This window comes from Lacerta agilis, chromosome 3 (assembly GCF_009819535.1).
Source record: "Lacerta agilis isolate rLacAgi1 chromosome 3, rLacAgi1.pri, whole genome shotgun sequence".
NCBI lineage: Eukaryota > Metazoa > Chordata > Lepidosauria > Squamata > Lacertidae > Lacerta > Lacerta agilis.
Genome location: NC_046314.1, coordinates 113245446 through 113262272, shown reverse-complemented (window position 1 = coordinate 113262272; position 16827 = coordinate 113245446). Strand labels below are relative to the sequence as shown.

Here is a 16827-nt window from a genome sequence, read left to right as displayed (position 1 = left end):
TCATTTCACTGCTTAATCCTTTTTTACACAAACCCCTCTGAATCAAGCGGTGTTATGAATTTTAGAAAAATAATAATAAATAAAATGCATTTTCAATAAAGAAGAAGAAGAGTTTGGATTTGATATCCCGCTTTTCACTACCCGAAGGAGTCTCAAAGCGGCCCACATTCTCCTTTCCCTTCCCCACAACAAACACTCTGTGAGGTGAGTGGGGCTGAGAGACTTCAGAGAAGTGTGACTAGCCCAAGGTCACCCAGCAGCTGCATGTGGAGGAGCGGAGACGCGAACCCGGTTCACCAGATTACAAGTCTACCGCTCTTAACCACTACACCACACTGGCTCCAATGGCAAGAAGTTTCCCAGCTGGGTTTTTTTTTTACCATAATTTTTGCATTCCGATTTACCAGCATTGGGACTGATTTCCACCTGCCAGCCTTGGGCTGGCAACCTTCCCTCATGCCACAGAACAGGACCCCCCACGCCCTGCAGGCCACGTCTGACAGCTCTGCAGGGCTACTATCCTGTCAATCTCCTGACATCTGAATGATACTCCCTGACCCGGCTTCGCCTGCACAGTCAATGGCAGGCATAGGCAAACTCGGGCCTCCAGATGTTTTGGGACTACAACTCCCATCATCCCTAGCTAACAGGACCAGTGGTCAGGGATGATGGGAACTGTAGTCCCAAAACAGCTGGAGGGCCGAGTTTGCCTATGCCTGGTCAATGCACAGCAGAGGGGGGGGGGTGTTTCTGTGTGCAACTGATTTAACATGCCAATGCCTCTTAACAGCAAAATGATATGCACACTTACTCTAGGTCCTATCATGTGCAATGAAATGTATGTCCCAAGGTGTGTTTTATTATTGTTGTTATTTTATTGATCGATCGATTGGATTTACACCCCGTCACTTTCCTCCAAGGAGCTCAGGGCCGAAATAGGATTGCAAGCCAAGTTTGTCCAGATGACCTGGTCACCCTAACGTGGATTTTGTACGCAGGGAAAGCAACTTGCAACTACACCGAGTGCAGGCAAAAGGAGGGGGAAATCAAAACGTGTCCCATACCTGTGTTTTCTTGGCTTGCCGTTTCCCAAAAATGCAAGACAGGTCATCTTCGCTTCGGGAGGAGAGATCTTTTCCTGGGGTGAAACAAAAGAGGCACTATCATGACACTAGAACTCATGGGCATCTGACACAGCTGAGTGCGGGAGGATTCAGAACAAGGAAAGGACGGTGGAACTCTCTCCCACAGTGATGGCTGCCAACTTGGATGGCTTTAAAAGATGACTGCACAAATTCATGGAGGAGAGGACCAGTGAAGGCTACTAGCTGAAGGAGCAGCTGTTCCAGCACTTGCTTTCCTCTTCCCTCCTCGTTGTCTTTTCCTCTCGTGTTGTGTCTTATTTGACTGAGAGCCAGCAGATGGGAACTGCCTTATCTTTAACACATGCACGGCGCTTAGAGAATTTTAGGCAAATTGCCAGTGTTATATAACAGCAATGAATTTTAAGTGTGGCCACCACTGTTGATCTAAGCCATGGGTAGGCAAACTAAGGCCCGGGGGCCGGATCTGGCCCAGTCGCCTTCTAAATCCGGCCTGCGGATGGTCCGGGACATAGTGTGTTTATACATGAGTAGAATGTGTGCTTTTATTTAAAATGCATCTCTTGGTTATTTGTGGGGCATAGGAATTCGTTCTTTTTTTTTTCTTTCCAAAATATAGCCCAGCCCCACAGAAGGTCTGAGGGACAGTGGACTGGCCCCCTGCTGAAAAAGTCTGCTGATCCCGATCTAAACACTGGCAGCAACAATGTTCCATTTGAACACCTTTAAATCACGAGTCGGCAACATGGTTACCACCAGAGGAGATGAGACAACAACTCCCATTGTTCCTGACCATCAGCCGTACTGGCAAGGGTTGATGGGAGTTGTAGTCCAGTAACATCTGGAAGGCATCACATTGGCTGCCTCTACTTTATATAGTAACATAATGAATGATACCAATTCAGCTGGGTAGTTTCAATTACCCCTTTATCCACCGATAACTTGATTTCCCTATGGGAACTCTTGATTTATCTAATGCACAACTTATCAGAGCTAAATTAGAATGTTAACTGCCTTCAAATCTTTTATCTTCACATTTAAGCAATTTAAAGGAAATATGTGCTGCTGGGTTCTCTTATAAACACCGAGTTTACTGATAAAAATAATATCCAAGTTAAGTTCTGAGTAAGGTTTAAAACCCATTTAAGTCGCAAAAGCAAAAACCTTTGCAGCCTACAGGACATATCATGAACAGGGCAGACTTATGCTTACTAAGCAGAGGTTAAAACATGCTCTAATGAATCCCAACTGATTTTTAAAGCCTGGGAAAATTTCCCAGAAAACAAACAAGCCCCGATTCGACATTTCCCAGGAAACCCGCATCCCTGATCGCAAGCAGTTGCTGTATCCAGGAGACGACTCTGGTGATCTGGTTTTGTTGTCCGTTTGCTTTCTCCCTTACCTTTGGCAAATTTCACATAATGAACTCGTTTCCGGGCACTCTTAGATTTCTCCTCCAGGCTAAAGGTTCTTTTCTCATCCTTGGACGCAGCCTCTGGAAACACAAGCAGAAGTTGCTGTATGAGGCAAAGACTCAGAAATCTCACTCTGTTTCTGATCTGACAGACCCTCCTCACACTTCCTGCTTTCACAGGGCATTCGCACCAGCTGCTTCAAACACTCTCCCTCACTGGAGAGGACCCTCGTACTTACGGGACCGCCTCTCCTGGTATGTCCCGCAGAGGACCCTAAGGTCCATGAATAATAATAGCTTAAAGGTCCTGGCGTGCCCTGGTCCATGGGGTCATGAAGAGTCAGACACGACTGAACGACTAAACAACAACAAAGGTCCTGGGCCCAACAAAGGTCCTGGGCCAGGGCCTTTTCAGTGATGGCTCCGACCTGGTGGAATGCTGTGTCCCACGAGACTAGGGCCCTGCAGGACTTGATCTCCTTCCGCAGGGCCTGTAAGACAGAGCTATTCCACCTGGCCTTCAGTTTAGCCTGGTCCTCCATTCCTTTCTCCCTTCCTTTTTTCTATGAATAAACCCTTCTGGGACCCCACATTTAAATTCTTCCCTGGTCCTAGCAGAACTAACTTGGCCAGTTAGCCCTGGCGATGCTACATTTATGTTGTACTTCATGCTGTTTTTAAGCTGTTTTTTAATCAATGTTTTATATTTGTTATTAGCCGCCATGAGCCCGGTTTTTAAATCGGGAAGGGTGGGGTATAAATAAAAAAATTATTATTATTATTATTAAACAGAAGCTGAACGGCTTTCAGTCAGGGATTCCTCAGCAGCGATCCCTGCACTGCATCGGGTTCGACTAGATGAGCCTTGAGAACCCTCCACAATTTTATAATTCCCACATTAACTTCAGCAAAGGGCTTAACTTCTGCATTGTGCCCCTGGTAAATTCTAGCAGAGATGAAACGGCTGTTCTTCCTTTGATTCACACCAATTCGTGATGAAGGCCACCCTTCTGTATATAGCCTGTGGAATTCTATAATTAATACACCGAGTTGTGCAATAATTTCCCCCCCTTTTGCTCATCCCAACCCTGCTGCCTGTCAGTCAATGTCTCAGCTATGTGTTGTGTGGTTCAAGGGCTGGTCTAAACTAGTCTATGGGGAAGGGCCATAGCTCCGTGTCAGAGCACCTGCCTTGCATCCAGGTCCCGAGTTCAATTCCCGCCATCTCTGGGTAGGGCTGGGGGAGACTCGTTGCCTGAAACCCTGGACAGCAGCTGACTGTCAGTGTGTAGATAAAACTGAGCAAGATGGACCAATGGCCTGATTCAGTATAAGGCGGCTTCCTATGTTCCTAAAACTCAAGCCTGGGAAGTGAGGCACAACTCAAGTCACTGCCGGGACAACAAAAAATGGATTATACGTGCGCTAATGGTGGCCACTGAAGCTCAACATCAAAAAAACTAAGCTCATGGCCACTGGTCCCATCACCTCCTGGCAAATAGAAGGGGAGGAAATGGAGACAGTGAGAGATTTCACTTTCTTGGGTTCCATGATCACTGTAGATGGTGACAGCAGTCACGAAATTAGAAGACGCCTGCTTCTTGGGAGAAAAGCAATGACAAACCTAGACAGCATCTTAAAAAGCAAAGACATCACCTTGCCGACAAAGGTCCATATAGTTAAAGCTATGGTTTTCCCAGTAGTGATGTATGGAAGTGAGAGCTGAAGCATAAAGAAGGCTGATCGCCGAAGAATTGATGCTTTTGAATTATGGTGCTGGAGGAGACTCTTGAGAGTCCCATGGACTGCAAGAAGATCAAACCTATCCATTCTCAAAGAAATCAGCCCTGAGTGCTCACTAGAAGGACAGATCCTGAAGTTGAGGCTCCAGTACTTTGGCCACCTCATGAGAAGAAAAGAGTCCCTGGAAAAGACCCTGATGTTGGGAAAGATGGAGGGCACAAGGAGAAGGGGACGACAGAGGATGAGATGGTTGGACAGTATTCTCGAAGCGACTGGCATGAGTTTGGCCAAACTGCGAGAGGCAGTGAAGGATAGGCGTGCCTGGCGTGCTCTGGTCCATGGGGTCACGAAGAGTCGGACACGACTGAACGACTGAACAACAACAACAAATGGTGGCCAGGAGACTGATACTGATGAACTGGAAGAATATACATGTATGACACCATTTAATCAATGGATTGATAATAGGACAACGCTTGCAACTTATGAATGGACTGCTTAGAGAAATAGACTTTGTTTGGATAAATATGACAACATTTGGAATGAGTTTGTATAGAATGTAGTAGGATATTAACATCTACATATATATTTGGATAATAACCTATCAATTTATATAAGAATGTATGGGAGTACATTCACTGAATTTTTGTAATTGTTTTTATTTTATTACACAGTTCTTTGTTCTCCCCACCACCACCACTTCCCATCTTCTTTCTCTGTATTACTTTATTTCTTCAGAATTGATTTTTAAAAAATGAAATGTTAATATTTTTAAAAAGTTGCTCCCACACACCTTCAGCAATACAAACCTCTCATTCTGTTTGGCCAGATTGTGTGTACAGCAGTGGCCAAAATTGTGGAAACCTTTTGGGGAAAGTGTATTTCTGATACTTTTTTGGAGAGTAATACCATAAAATTATATATCAATGGAAAGAGAATTTAATGAAGAATGTGATGCAACGAAGTTTGTTCAATTATCTACATTTTATCAAAAGTTATAGCCAAATAACCAGAAAAAGGAAACACAACTTGCTTAGGCTGATATGCAGTAGCGTTCCTTCATTTGAATGCAGCCAATGAGCATGAGTGTTTAGAGAGCCAATCAGGTGTTGTTGTTGTTGTTCAGTCGTTCAGTCGTGTCCGACTCTTCGTGACCCCATGGACCAGAGCACGCCAGGCACGCCTATCCTCCACTGCCTCCCGCAGCTTGGCCAAACTCATGTTAGTAGCTTCGAGAATACTGTCCAACCATCTCATCCTCTGTCGTCCCCTTCTCCTTGTGCCCTCAATCTTTCCCAACATCAGGGTCTTTTCCAGGGAGTCTTCTCTTCTCATGAGGTGGCCAAAGTACTGGAGCCTCAACTTCAGGATCTGTCCTTCTAGTGAGCACTCAGGGCCGATTTCCTTGAGAATGGATAGGTTTGATCTTCTTGCAGTCCATGGGACTCTCAAGAGTCTCCTCCAGCACCATAATTCAAAAGCATCAATTCTTCGGCGATCAGCCTTCTTGATGGTCCAGCTCTCACTTCCGTACATTACTACTGGAAAAACCATAGCTTTAAGTATACGGACCTTTGTCGGCAAGGTGATGTCTTTGCTTTTTAAGATGCTGTCTAGGTTTGTCATTGCTTTTCTCCCAAGAAGCAGGCGTCTTCTAATTTCGTGACTGCTGTCACCATCTGCAGTGATCATGGAACCCAAGAAAGTGAAATCTCTCACTGCCTCCATTTCTTCCCCTTCTATTTGCCAGGAGGTGATGGGACCAGTGGCCATGATCTTAGTTTTTTTGATGTTGAGCTTCAGACCATATTTAGCGCTCTCCTCTTTCACCCTCATTAAAAGGTTCTTCAATTCCTCCTCACTTTCTGCCATCAAGGTTGTATCATCAGCATATCTGATGTTATAAGTCATCAAACCTCGAAAATACACTTTTCCCAAGAGGTTTCCACAATTTTGGCGACTAGTGTAGTTTGTGGTTTCAATTTTAATCACACAAGTGGCAGCAGTGCCCTCGTGTGGCCAAGGATTGCTTAGCACAAGTTTATTTGGTAGCTGATTCAATGGGAACAAGTCACAGAGCCCTTTCATAGCTCACTCCTGTACCTGGGGTGTCTTGTCCGTGGCAGTTGTTCAGCTCTGCCAGAAGCTGGTTGAAGTCATCCTGATGGGCGATCCAGTTGTCCTGCAAAATATCACACAAGTGGGTCACCAGTCTTTGGAGGTTCGGTTTTCCTTGCAAACAAGGAAAACTGTTGTGGGCACCACACGGACTCACAACCAAACACGTATCACAACCTAATCCACTTGCTACAATACGTCTCTCTTAAGCCTTTTGGGGGGGGGGGGCCTACAAGCACCAGAGAAGGCCTCTGGTACCAGACTGCTTGCAGGTACCAGACTGGCAGACATGACTAACAAAGTAATTAGAGCCCTGTTTGATCAGGCTAACGGTGATCTAGTCTAGCATCCCATTCTCACAATGGCGAAGCAGGTGTCCCACAAGCACGACCCAAACACAAGAGCAATTCTCCCCCCCCCCCCCCCATAGTTTCCAGCAACTGGTATTCAGGAGTGTCGCTGCCTCTATTGTGGAGGCAGAGCATAGCCACCATCATTTCAAAACCAAATTGGCAGAAGACTGCAAACCCTGGTTGGTCAACTGAGATATCACACCAAGCGGTAGTTCCTTAATCGTAACCTTGGGCTTGGTATGATGCTGGAAAAGAGTTGTTGTCTAGTTGCTAAAATGACAAGTGATCTAATTCAATTCCAAATGACAGACTACAAGAAAGAAGATTCCACCTAAACATTAGGAAGAACTTCCTGACAGTGAGAGAGCTGTTCGACAGTGGAATTTGCTGCCAAGGAGTGTGGTGGAGTCTCCTTCTTTGGAGGTCTTTAAGCGGAGGCTTGACAGCCATCTGTCAGGAATGCTTTGATGGTGTTTCCTGCTTGGCAGGGGGTTGGACTGGATGGCCCTTGTGGTCTCTTCCAACTCTAGGATTCTATGACTGCACTCACACAAAAATCCAAACTATTCTGTGCAAACCCAAAACAAGAACTGGTCAAAGTCACTTTCTGTGAACTTTAAATACAAATCAAGCCCATCTGCATATCTGCTCGTTTTACAGGGTTGATTCCCCTTCTGCAAACCCTGAGGATCTGGAACTCTGCAGAGAACAGAAAACTGACAGTATGAATTCCAAGATAGGCAGATGAATGTGAATTTGAATGCTCATGCCTGATTTGAGCAGATGTAGACCTCATTTTCATTCACTCCACCCACCTCTTGGTTGGCGGCTGCTCCTAAGCCCAGAGTGTTGTTCTTCAGTTGGACCTTGACATGTTCGGTGTTGCCTTGCTCCTGAGCTCCAAGACCCTGGCAAAAAGAGAAGCAGAGTAATGAAATCAGTCGAGGGAGGCTGAAGCACCTTGCAAATTATTTTATTTGTCTCAAAAGGTTTCCAACTTGCATTTCAATGGTATACCTTCCAAGCTGGCATACAACAGGTTGCAATAGTGATAACAACACCACACCCCAGTCTCATATATATATATATATATACATATATATATACACATATATACACACACACACACACACACATACATACAGAGAGAGAGACATCAACCAGCAGCCCTCCTTCCTCCAATGGGAGCTGAGTAGTGAACAGTTTAAAAATGCAATATAAAAAATGCATTTCCAAAGTCATAAACACAAAGCAATGATAGCTGCTGAAATTTCATTAAACCTGTGTGTGTGTATGTGCCAGAGCAAGGAAAGAACAGTTCACCAGTTTGTGTTACCTGTTTAGCAGGTGAATGCCACAAACACAATTTCTATCTGAGGAGTTGGAAGGCTAGGGAAGGGAAGGCTGCAAGTGGCTTGGCTGGGGACTTATCAGGTGATTAGTCACATCTACAATCCCAGGGTAGGCCTAACCCCTTCTCCTTACAACAGAAGTGTTGTCCTTTTCAGCACACATCTCCTGGCTTGCACAAGGCAGATACACACTTCTGAACCATTCCATATTTAAAAAATAATTATTATTTTTTGCTACGCAGACTTACTTTGCCTTTTGACCACCCCATTTTTTCCAACATCTTTTGGCCAAATTTAGATTCATCTTTACTCCAAGCGCTGTTCCGCGGATCCACAGACCACTTCTGCTTCCTGCGTGCTGAGAAGAGAGAAAGCTAATTTAAGCCTCCAAGGTTGGAAAAGAAATTTTCCTTCTGGCTTGCTCTTCCCTCTCCTCTCCTGGCCAGGACTGGCTTCTTTAAGGACACCAACAGAACATTCTCCTTCCATGAAGCCCTTCCACTAGCTGCCTCTAGGCTTTTAAATTCACACAGGGGCCTGGGCACTGCAGAGCAAATGAATACACAGAGTAAGAATTGGCAGCAGCACCTCTTACATGAGATGGCAATGACCGCCAGTTGACATGTCCAGAAGAACAGAACCCTCAACAAGCATGGGCTGCTCCTATTCAGCTTGCCAGCAAGTCGGGAAAATTTGTTAAATTATAGGGATCTTCTTAAACCAGACTCGTAAACCTCAGAGCAGTGTACACAAAAAAGCACATCAAAAAACACAGGCCTCAATGATCCACTTTCCCCTTGTTTATAATAATAATAATAATTTATTATTTATACCCCGCCCATCTGGCTGGGCCTCCCCAGCCACTCTGGGCGGCTTCCAACACAATATTAAAATACAATAATTCATCAGATATTAAAAGCTTCCCTAAACAGGGCTGCCTTAAGATGTCTTCTAAAAGTCTGGTAGTTGTTGTTCTCTTTGACATCTGGTGGGAGGGCGTTCCACAGGGCAGGTGCTACTACTGTTTCCCAGTTTCCTTCTAACATATGCCTTGGAAGTTGGGTTGCCATCTTTGTTCTGGCAAAATACAGGATGGGGGCGGGGGGAAAAGGAGTTGGTGAACTATTTTTATTTTTTATTTTTTCCCAATCTGGTGCTGAAGTGACTCCAAAGCAATCCATTGCAATCTCACAGGTTGGCCCATTTGGAACTGGTCACATGCGCACGAATGTGTAAATCTTGCCTCTGCTTGGCTACCAAGAGCTTAAATACATGACCTTTCACGCATGACCAGGGTGGACAAAAATAATAATAATCAATGATTGTTTAAATTGTTATTAAGGAAATGATTATTTTTCTCCTTCCAATAAAGTACAGCGGAAAGGTAATCCAAATATAAACAGTTAACTTATTCAACCTCACAATAATTTCATACTTATCTGTCAATGTATTTTTAATAGTATAACCAAATCAGTAATTTTTGTAAATATTAATATTATACCAGCAAGAATGAGCCTTTCTGTAAGAAAAAATCCTTTAAATCAAGTCTTACTGACTAGTGATTTAAATCAAGTATTACTGACTACTGATTAAAAAAATAAAAATTAAATTAAATTTAAAAAATCCTTCCAGTACCACCTGAGACCAACTAAGTTTGTTCTTGGTATGAGCTTTCGTGTGCATGCACACTTCTTCAGGGATCCTCTCCCAATGCCTGTGTTTGAAAGGGCCACATGCAGGGTGGATTTGATTTAAATCAAATCGATTTAAATCACTAGTCATCTGAAGAAGTGTGCATGCACACGAAAGCTCATACCAAGAACAAACTCAGTTGGTCTCTAAGGTGCTACTGGAAAGAATTTCCTATTTTGTTCTTGGTATGAGCTTTCGTGTGCACGCACACCTCTTCAGATGACTAGTGATTTAAATCGATTTGATTTAAATCAAATCCACCCTGCACGTGGCCCTTTCAAACACAGGCATTGGGAGAGGATCCCTAACCCTGGCAGAGAGAGAAAGAGAGAGAGAGACCTGAAATAGAGGACAAAAAAATTGTCTCAGTACAGGACGCGCAGCATTCTACACTGAAATACGGGTCAGTCCTGAATCATGCGGGTTCCCCGGAGGCATCTGGCTGTCCTCGGTCGGGAGCAGGAGACTGGGGCTGAGCGGGACCTTTTGGGTGGGCGGGGTGGGGTGGGCGGAAGCCGGGCCCAGCGGGGTTCTCCTGGCGTGACGGGGCGTCGTCAGCGGCCGTGAGAGGAAGAGCGGGCCCCTCCGCGCCTTCATTCCTTTCCCTTCCGTCCTTTCAGCCGGTTTCATACTCACGTTCTGCCAGCATCGCCATCTTGGGGGAAGGGGGCCTCCCAGGGAGGCTGGCGCGCGGTGATGACGACCACGCCGCCGCCGCCGCCGCCGCCGCCCTCTTGGTTTGGGGCCTAGCTCCTGCCAGGCGCGCCTCGCGGCCGGCTAAAATGAGCGCCTGATTGGAAGAAAGCGGAGGATGGAAGAACTAGGGAGCCGCTAAGCTTCATGAGAGGAGCCCGGCGGGGGTGGGTGGGTGGCGGGAAGGAGGGATGGGAGAGGGCGGCAGCTTTTACTCCCTCGCTGTTGCGCGGAGCAGGCAGTACCGTAGACGGCCGCAGAGTTAGGCGAGGGCTGCGGTGTTTCAAAGCGGCTGCTGCTCAACAGGCTGGAGTTCAACCGGGCTGATCTTTACCTGTTGGAGTTCTCTTCTTCCTCCAGCTGCGCTGCTAACATTCAGCGGGCGGTGCTTCGCTTCCATCGCTGCACCTCCATGCAAAGAGCTTATCTCTTGGCTCGCTCTCAGCTGTGCAGCTGAAAATCCAACTGGTGAAGCTCGCACTTTCACCAAAGCCTCGCCTCCCCGGTAGCTCCCAGGCCAATCTCGTTGGCCACTGTTGCAGTCAGGATGAAGGGCACTAGATGGGATATTATTATTATTATTATTATTATTGATTTCTTAAGTCGTTTTTATCTTGCCCAAGGCAACCCAGGATATATTATATAAGCATATATACCTGAAGGAGCGTCTCCACCCCCATCATTCAGCCTGGACACTGAGGTCCAGTGCCGAGGGTCTTCTGGCGGTTCCCTCACTACGCGAAGCCAAGTTACAGGGAACCAGGCAGAGGGCCTTCTGTGTAGTGGCACCCACCCTCCCACCAGATGTCAAAGAGAAAAACAACTACCAGACCTTTAGAAGACATCTGAAGGCAGCCCTGTTCAGGGAAGCTTTTAATGTTTAATACATAATTGCATTTTAATGTTCTGTTGGAAGCCGCCCAGAGTGGCTGCAGAAACCCAGCCAGATGGGCGGGGTATAAATAATAAATTATTATTATTATTATTATTATTATTATTATTGGCAGCGTTCTACTGATCCAGGAGGGTTAATCTGCTGCTCCTAATCCATCAATCGCTTCCTTGAAAAGCAGCACACAAATCTATTGGCCAAGGAAATAAAGGCAGCTTGGTGGAGAAGAAAACGTAGAATTTGAAACAGGGGTAGGCAATCGGTGGCCCAACTTGGTCCAATCTTGAGCCCTCACCAGCCCTGCTTTGGCACCAGAGTGTTTTTGCCTATCTGGAATGTGTCACTGAACTCTGAATATCCCTTTTGCTTGCCTGGTTGGAGGTCAGAGGTGTGAGGTACCTGTAGCATAGCCTAATGTATGATTGACATTCATTGCTGTAGCCTACTCACTTTTGCTTTCCGCTTTGCCATCCACCCACACGTGACCCCGGAACGTTGCCCAGGAGGCTGGAAAGGGTTTGAAAGTGACCACAGCATATTAGCAGGTCATTTTAGCATTTAGCCCAGGGTGTCAGCAAACTTTTCCTGCAGGGGGCTGGTCCACTGTCCCTCAGACCTTGTGGGGGAGGGGGGCTGGACTATATTTTGGAATAAAAAATGAAGAAATTCCTATGACCCACAAATAACCCAGAGATGCCTTTCTACTCATGTAAAAACACACTGATTCCCGGATCTTCTGTGAACTGGATTTAGAAGGCGATTGGGCCGGATCCGGCCCCCGGGCCTTAGTTTGCCTACCCATGATTTAGCCACACCTCAGGTGGAATGGACAGGGACATGGGTGGCGCGGTGGGTTAAACCACTGAGCCTAAGGCTTGCTGATCAGAAGGTCGCCGGTTCGAATCCCCGCAACGGGGTGAGCTCCCATTGCTCGGTCCCAGCTTCTGCCCACCTAGCAGTTCGAAAGCACGTCAAAGTGCAAGTAGATAAATAGGTACCGCTCCGGTGGGAAGGTAAACGGCATTTCCGTGCGCTGCTCTGGTTTGCCAGAAGCGGCTTAGTCATGCTGGCCACATGACCCAGAAGCTGTACGCCGGCTCCCTCAGCCAGTAACGTGAGATGAGCGCCGCAACCCCAGAGTCGGACACAACTGGACCTAATGGTCAGGGGTCCCTTTACCTTTTACAGGTGGAATGGAGGCAGAGGGGATTTTCTTCTTCACACACCTTGGATGGGCAGAGAGGCAGGAACACAAATGATTGTAATGGCAGCCACATCCCTAGCCAGGCTGGCAAAATGCGAGCAGTACGGTATTTGCCAGTACACTCTCGGTTGTTCATCTCCTACATCGTGCAATCTCTCCTCTCTAGATGCTGCAAACCTTCCAATTTCCCCTGTGGCCTTTTCTGCATGACATCTCTTCTTTCAGGTCAGTGCTGAGCAGCTCTTGGATCACCGATTGGATGGATTAGAAAATTCCTGTGCGTTCCCCCCTCCTGCTACTGGTTTGCTTCTAACCATTCCAGCTGCATCCGCTTCAGAGACCTTTGGACAAGTGGCATTTCCTAGCACGAATTATTTGTGTGGGTGCGTGTTCCCTGACATCTTATGATTTAGAGAGCTCCCTATGAGTGTATAAGCAATGAGCCCACATCCTTGCATTGTGCGATGAGTAAATGCTCACCAGTTCTGTGGAACTATTAAGAAGAACTGGAGAACTAAAGGTAAATTGGTGCTAGAATCCTAACACCACAGACCCTTAAGTTTCCTTGATCTGGAATGTCCCGCTTTTCCATAGAAAAAAACGTTGGAGGGTATGGAGTTATGCGACCCCCCCAAGCCAGGGAAATAAGTAACTACACAACTTTTAGAGGAAATCTGAAGGCAGCCCTGTATTAGGGCTGGGCGATAGCTGGTTTTCAATATCACGATATGTCGATAACATCTCGATATATCGATTTGTCATGATATCAAATAGAGAAGGAGCTACGCAGAGGTGAACAGGACAATGTCTTGGCAACTGCTACTCTTTAAGGGTCTAAAACGGATAAATGGCGATATTATCAGTCATCTCATGGTCACTTTTAGCAGCAGGCAAGACAAAATGAATCCAAATGAGACTTTTTAATATATAAAATGTTTACTAAATTTTCTGTTTTGCAATTTAAAATACTCGTTTAAGCATCCTTAAAATATCAATGACTTCCTTTCTTCTCTTTCCATGGTTCATTTTGCATATCTTAAATCCCTGCATATTTTACATAAACTAAACCATTCAGTATTCCATTACGTATTACATCTCAAAACTTATTTATAATGTTGAAACAAAATCGAAAATTCTTTCTAGTAGCACCTTAGAGACCAACTGAGTTTGTTCCTGGTATGAGCTTTCGTGTGCATGCACACTTCTTCAGTTGGTATCTGAAGAAGTGTGCATGCACACGAAAGCTCATACCAGGAACAAACTCAGTTGGTCTCTAAGGTGCTACTAGAAAGAATTTTCGATTTTGTTTTGACTATGGCAGACCAACACGGCTACCCACCTGTAACTGGAATTATAATGTTGAATTTATCTTACTGCTGCCAGCGTTTTCAAGTTTACACAATTTCCCCCATATATTCAATTAACATTTTCCTTTAAAAAAACAAGTTTTTATTGAATTTTACAATTTAATATTCAACCATATAACACAATATAACATAACCTGCATGCCCTTGTGGTGGCAGCACAATCAGCGGTGGCCTGCAAGTCCTGGTGGCGGCGAGGGAGTGGCGACAGTGGCAGCAGGCTGAGAAACCTCACGGTGGCAACTCAAAGTGACAACAGTAATGGCATTGGCCTGTGAGGCCTTGCAGTGGCAACAGGATTTGGCAGCAGAAGCAGCAGTGGCCTGAGAGTCCTCGCCGTCCCGGCAAGCTGTTTCTGCCACTGCTGCTTCTGTCACCTAGCAGGCCTGCTGGCAGTTTGGCAGTCCCTGATTATTTGTATTCACTACGACCTATCACCATGTTGGGAAAGATGGAGGGCACAAGGAGAAGGGGACGACAGAGGATGAGATGGTTGGACAGTGTTCTTGAAGCTACTAACATGAGTTTGGCCAAACTGCGGGAGGCAGTGAAGGATAGGCGTGCCTGGCGTGCTCTGGTCCATGGGGTCACGAAGAGTCGGACACGACTGAACGACTGAACAACAACATCACCATACTTTGGATTGTCCCGAATACCACCATTTGATAGCCCAGCCCCAAACCCAAAGTCCTGTTGGGATGCGTTTTGGCTTGCCTGCTGATGAAACTGAGTGTGTGATGATTGATAATATTGTCATTTATCTATTTTAGACCCCATGTACTGTAGTAGCAGTTGCCAGGACATTGTCCAGTTCCCCTCTGTATAGTTCCATCCTTCTTTCAGACATTGTGGCGGATTGCAATGTTTAGCTGGTGATCATATTGCAAATCCACACCATGATCAACTCCCGCCCGGAAACCTATGTCCCCACTGTGGAAGGACGTGTGGATCCAGAATTGGCCTCCACAGTCACTTACAGACTCATTGTTAAAACCGTGATTATGGAAGACAATCATACTCGGCTACTAGTGATCGCCAAAGAAAAAGAAGATATTGCAGTGAGTAGCTGGTGTTATTGTGAGGTTTTAGCTGCTGATAACATTGCAACGTTTAGCTGGTGAGTTATCGTGATGTTCAGCTGGTGAGTTTTCATGATGTTTAGCTGGTGAATTATCGTGATGTTGAAAACCAGGTATCACCTAGCTCAGGGGTCAGCAACCTTTTTCAGCCGTGGGCCGGTCCACCGTCTCTCAGACCATGTGGGGGGCCGGACTATATATATTTTGGGGGGGAGGGAATGAACGAATTCCTATGCCCCACAAATAACCCAGAGATGCATTTTAAATAAAAGCACACATTCTGCTCATGTAAAAACACCAGGCAGGCCCCACAAATAACCCAGAGATGCATTTTAAATAAAAGGACACATTCTACTCATGTAAAAACACGCTGATTCCTGGACCATCCACGGGCTGCATTTAGAAGGCAATAGGCCTCATCCAGCCCCTGAGCCTTAGTTTGGGGACCCCTGGCCTAGCCCTTACACACATTGTGATTCACAATATATTGCCAGCTCAAATATTATGTAACAATTATCACGATGTGAACTTCAAACCAGTTTTGGACAATACACTGATATATTGCCCAGTGCTACCCTGTATAGGAAAGCTTTTTTTTAAAAAAAAGTTTAATGTTTTATTATGCTTTTATACATGTTGGAAGCCACCCAGAGTGGCTGGGGCAAACCAGTCAGATGGGCTGGGTAGAAATAAAAAACATTAGTATGGAATAGTATGACCTTATTTTCACTGGAGAAATGTTGGAGGGTATGATATCAGAATGAGGAAAAGAAGACCTTCATAGCTGATAGCTCAATAAAAACATGAGTCCATTGTGCACCCAACTGCGGGAAAAAGGCAAATCCTGCAGTAAGGATTTCAGCTGGGGAAGGAACTGAAAATAAAACTACAGTACTGTTATCACAATGCCCTTATGCAACACCATTGTGTGACTGCACTTGGGCTGCCAGCTACACTTCTGGTCACCCCATCTCAAAACAGAAATCGTGAAGCTGGAAAAGGTACGGGAAAGGTCAGCCGGAATTACCAGGGTGATTTATTTATTTTCAGTTTAGAAAAGTAAATCAGAGGAGGACCTGATAGAGGTGCATAAAATTATGCCTTATGTAAAGCACTGCATAATTGCTTTACACAATGTATAATTTGCAGTGAGAGCTGGACCATAAAGAAGGCTGATCGCCGAAGAATTGATGCTTTTGAATTATGGTGCTGGAGGAGACTTGAGAGTCCCATGGACTGCAAGAAGATCAAATCTATCCATTCTTAAAGAAATCAGCCCTGAGTGCTCACTGGAAGGGCAGATCCTGAAGTTGAGGCTCCAGTACTTTGGCCACCTCATGAGAAGGGAAGACTCACAACTGAACGACTGAACAACAACAAAAGCAATTGGATAGTGGGAAACTTTTCTCCCTCATTTGTGATACCAGAACTCAGGACTATTCAATAAAGCTGAGTGTTGCATGATTCAGAATCAACAAAAAGAAAGTACTTTTTCCCACAGTATTTTAATTAAACCCTCTGCTCCAACAAGAAGTAGTGATGGCCACCAATTTAGCTTAAAAGGGGTGTTAGTTCCTGGAAGATAAGGCTCTCAGTGGCTGCTAAACACCACTACTACAAAGGTTATTATCTGTATTCTGCCCATCTGACTGGGTTGCCCCTAGCTACTCTGGGCGGTTTCCAACAAAATACACTACACAGTAAAACATTGAACATAAAAAACTTCCCTATACAGGGCTGCCTTCAGATGTCTTCTAAAAATTGTATTGTTGTTTATCTCCCTGACATCTGATGGAAGGGCGTTCTACATTACTATCAAT

At 45.5% G+C, this 16827-nt stretch overlaps 1 protein-coding gene across 6 annotated transcripts in view; it reads right to left on the bottom strand.

Moving 5' to 3' along the window:
• PINX1 (PIN2 (TERF1) interacting telomerase inhibitor 1) overlaps positions 1–10487 on the bottom strand; it is a 65211-nt gene extending 54724 nt beyond the window's left edge. For all 6 annotated transcript variants that reach the window (XM_033145162.1, XM_033145161.1, XM_033145163.1 and 3 more), the window contains exons 1-6: positions 10412–10487; positions 8332–8441; positions 7547–7639; positions 6364–6442; positions 2506–2598; positions 1065–1138 (exon numbers count right to left, since the gene is read on the bottom strand). In XM_033145162.1, coding sequence (XP_033001053.1) covers positions 1065–1138; positions 2506–2598; positions 6364–6442; positions 7547–7639; positions 8332–8441; positions 10412–10430 — 468 coding nt within the window. In that variant the 5' untranslated portion in view covers positions 10431–10487. The remainder of the gene's footprint in view (positions 1–1064; positions 1139–2505; positions 2599–6363; positions 6443–7546; positions 7640–8331; positions 8442–10411) is intronic.
• Positions 10488–16827: the final 6340 nt, after the last annotated feature.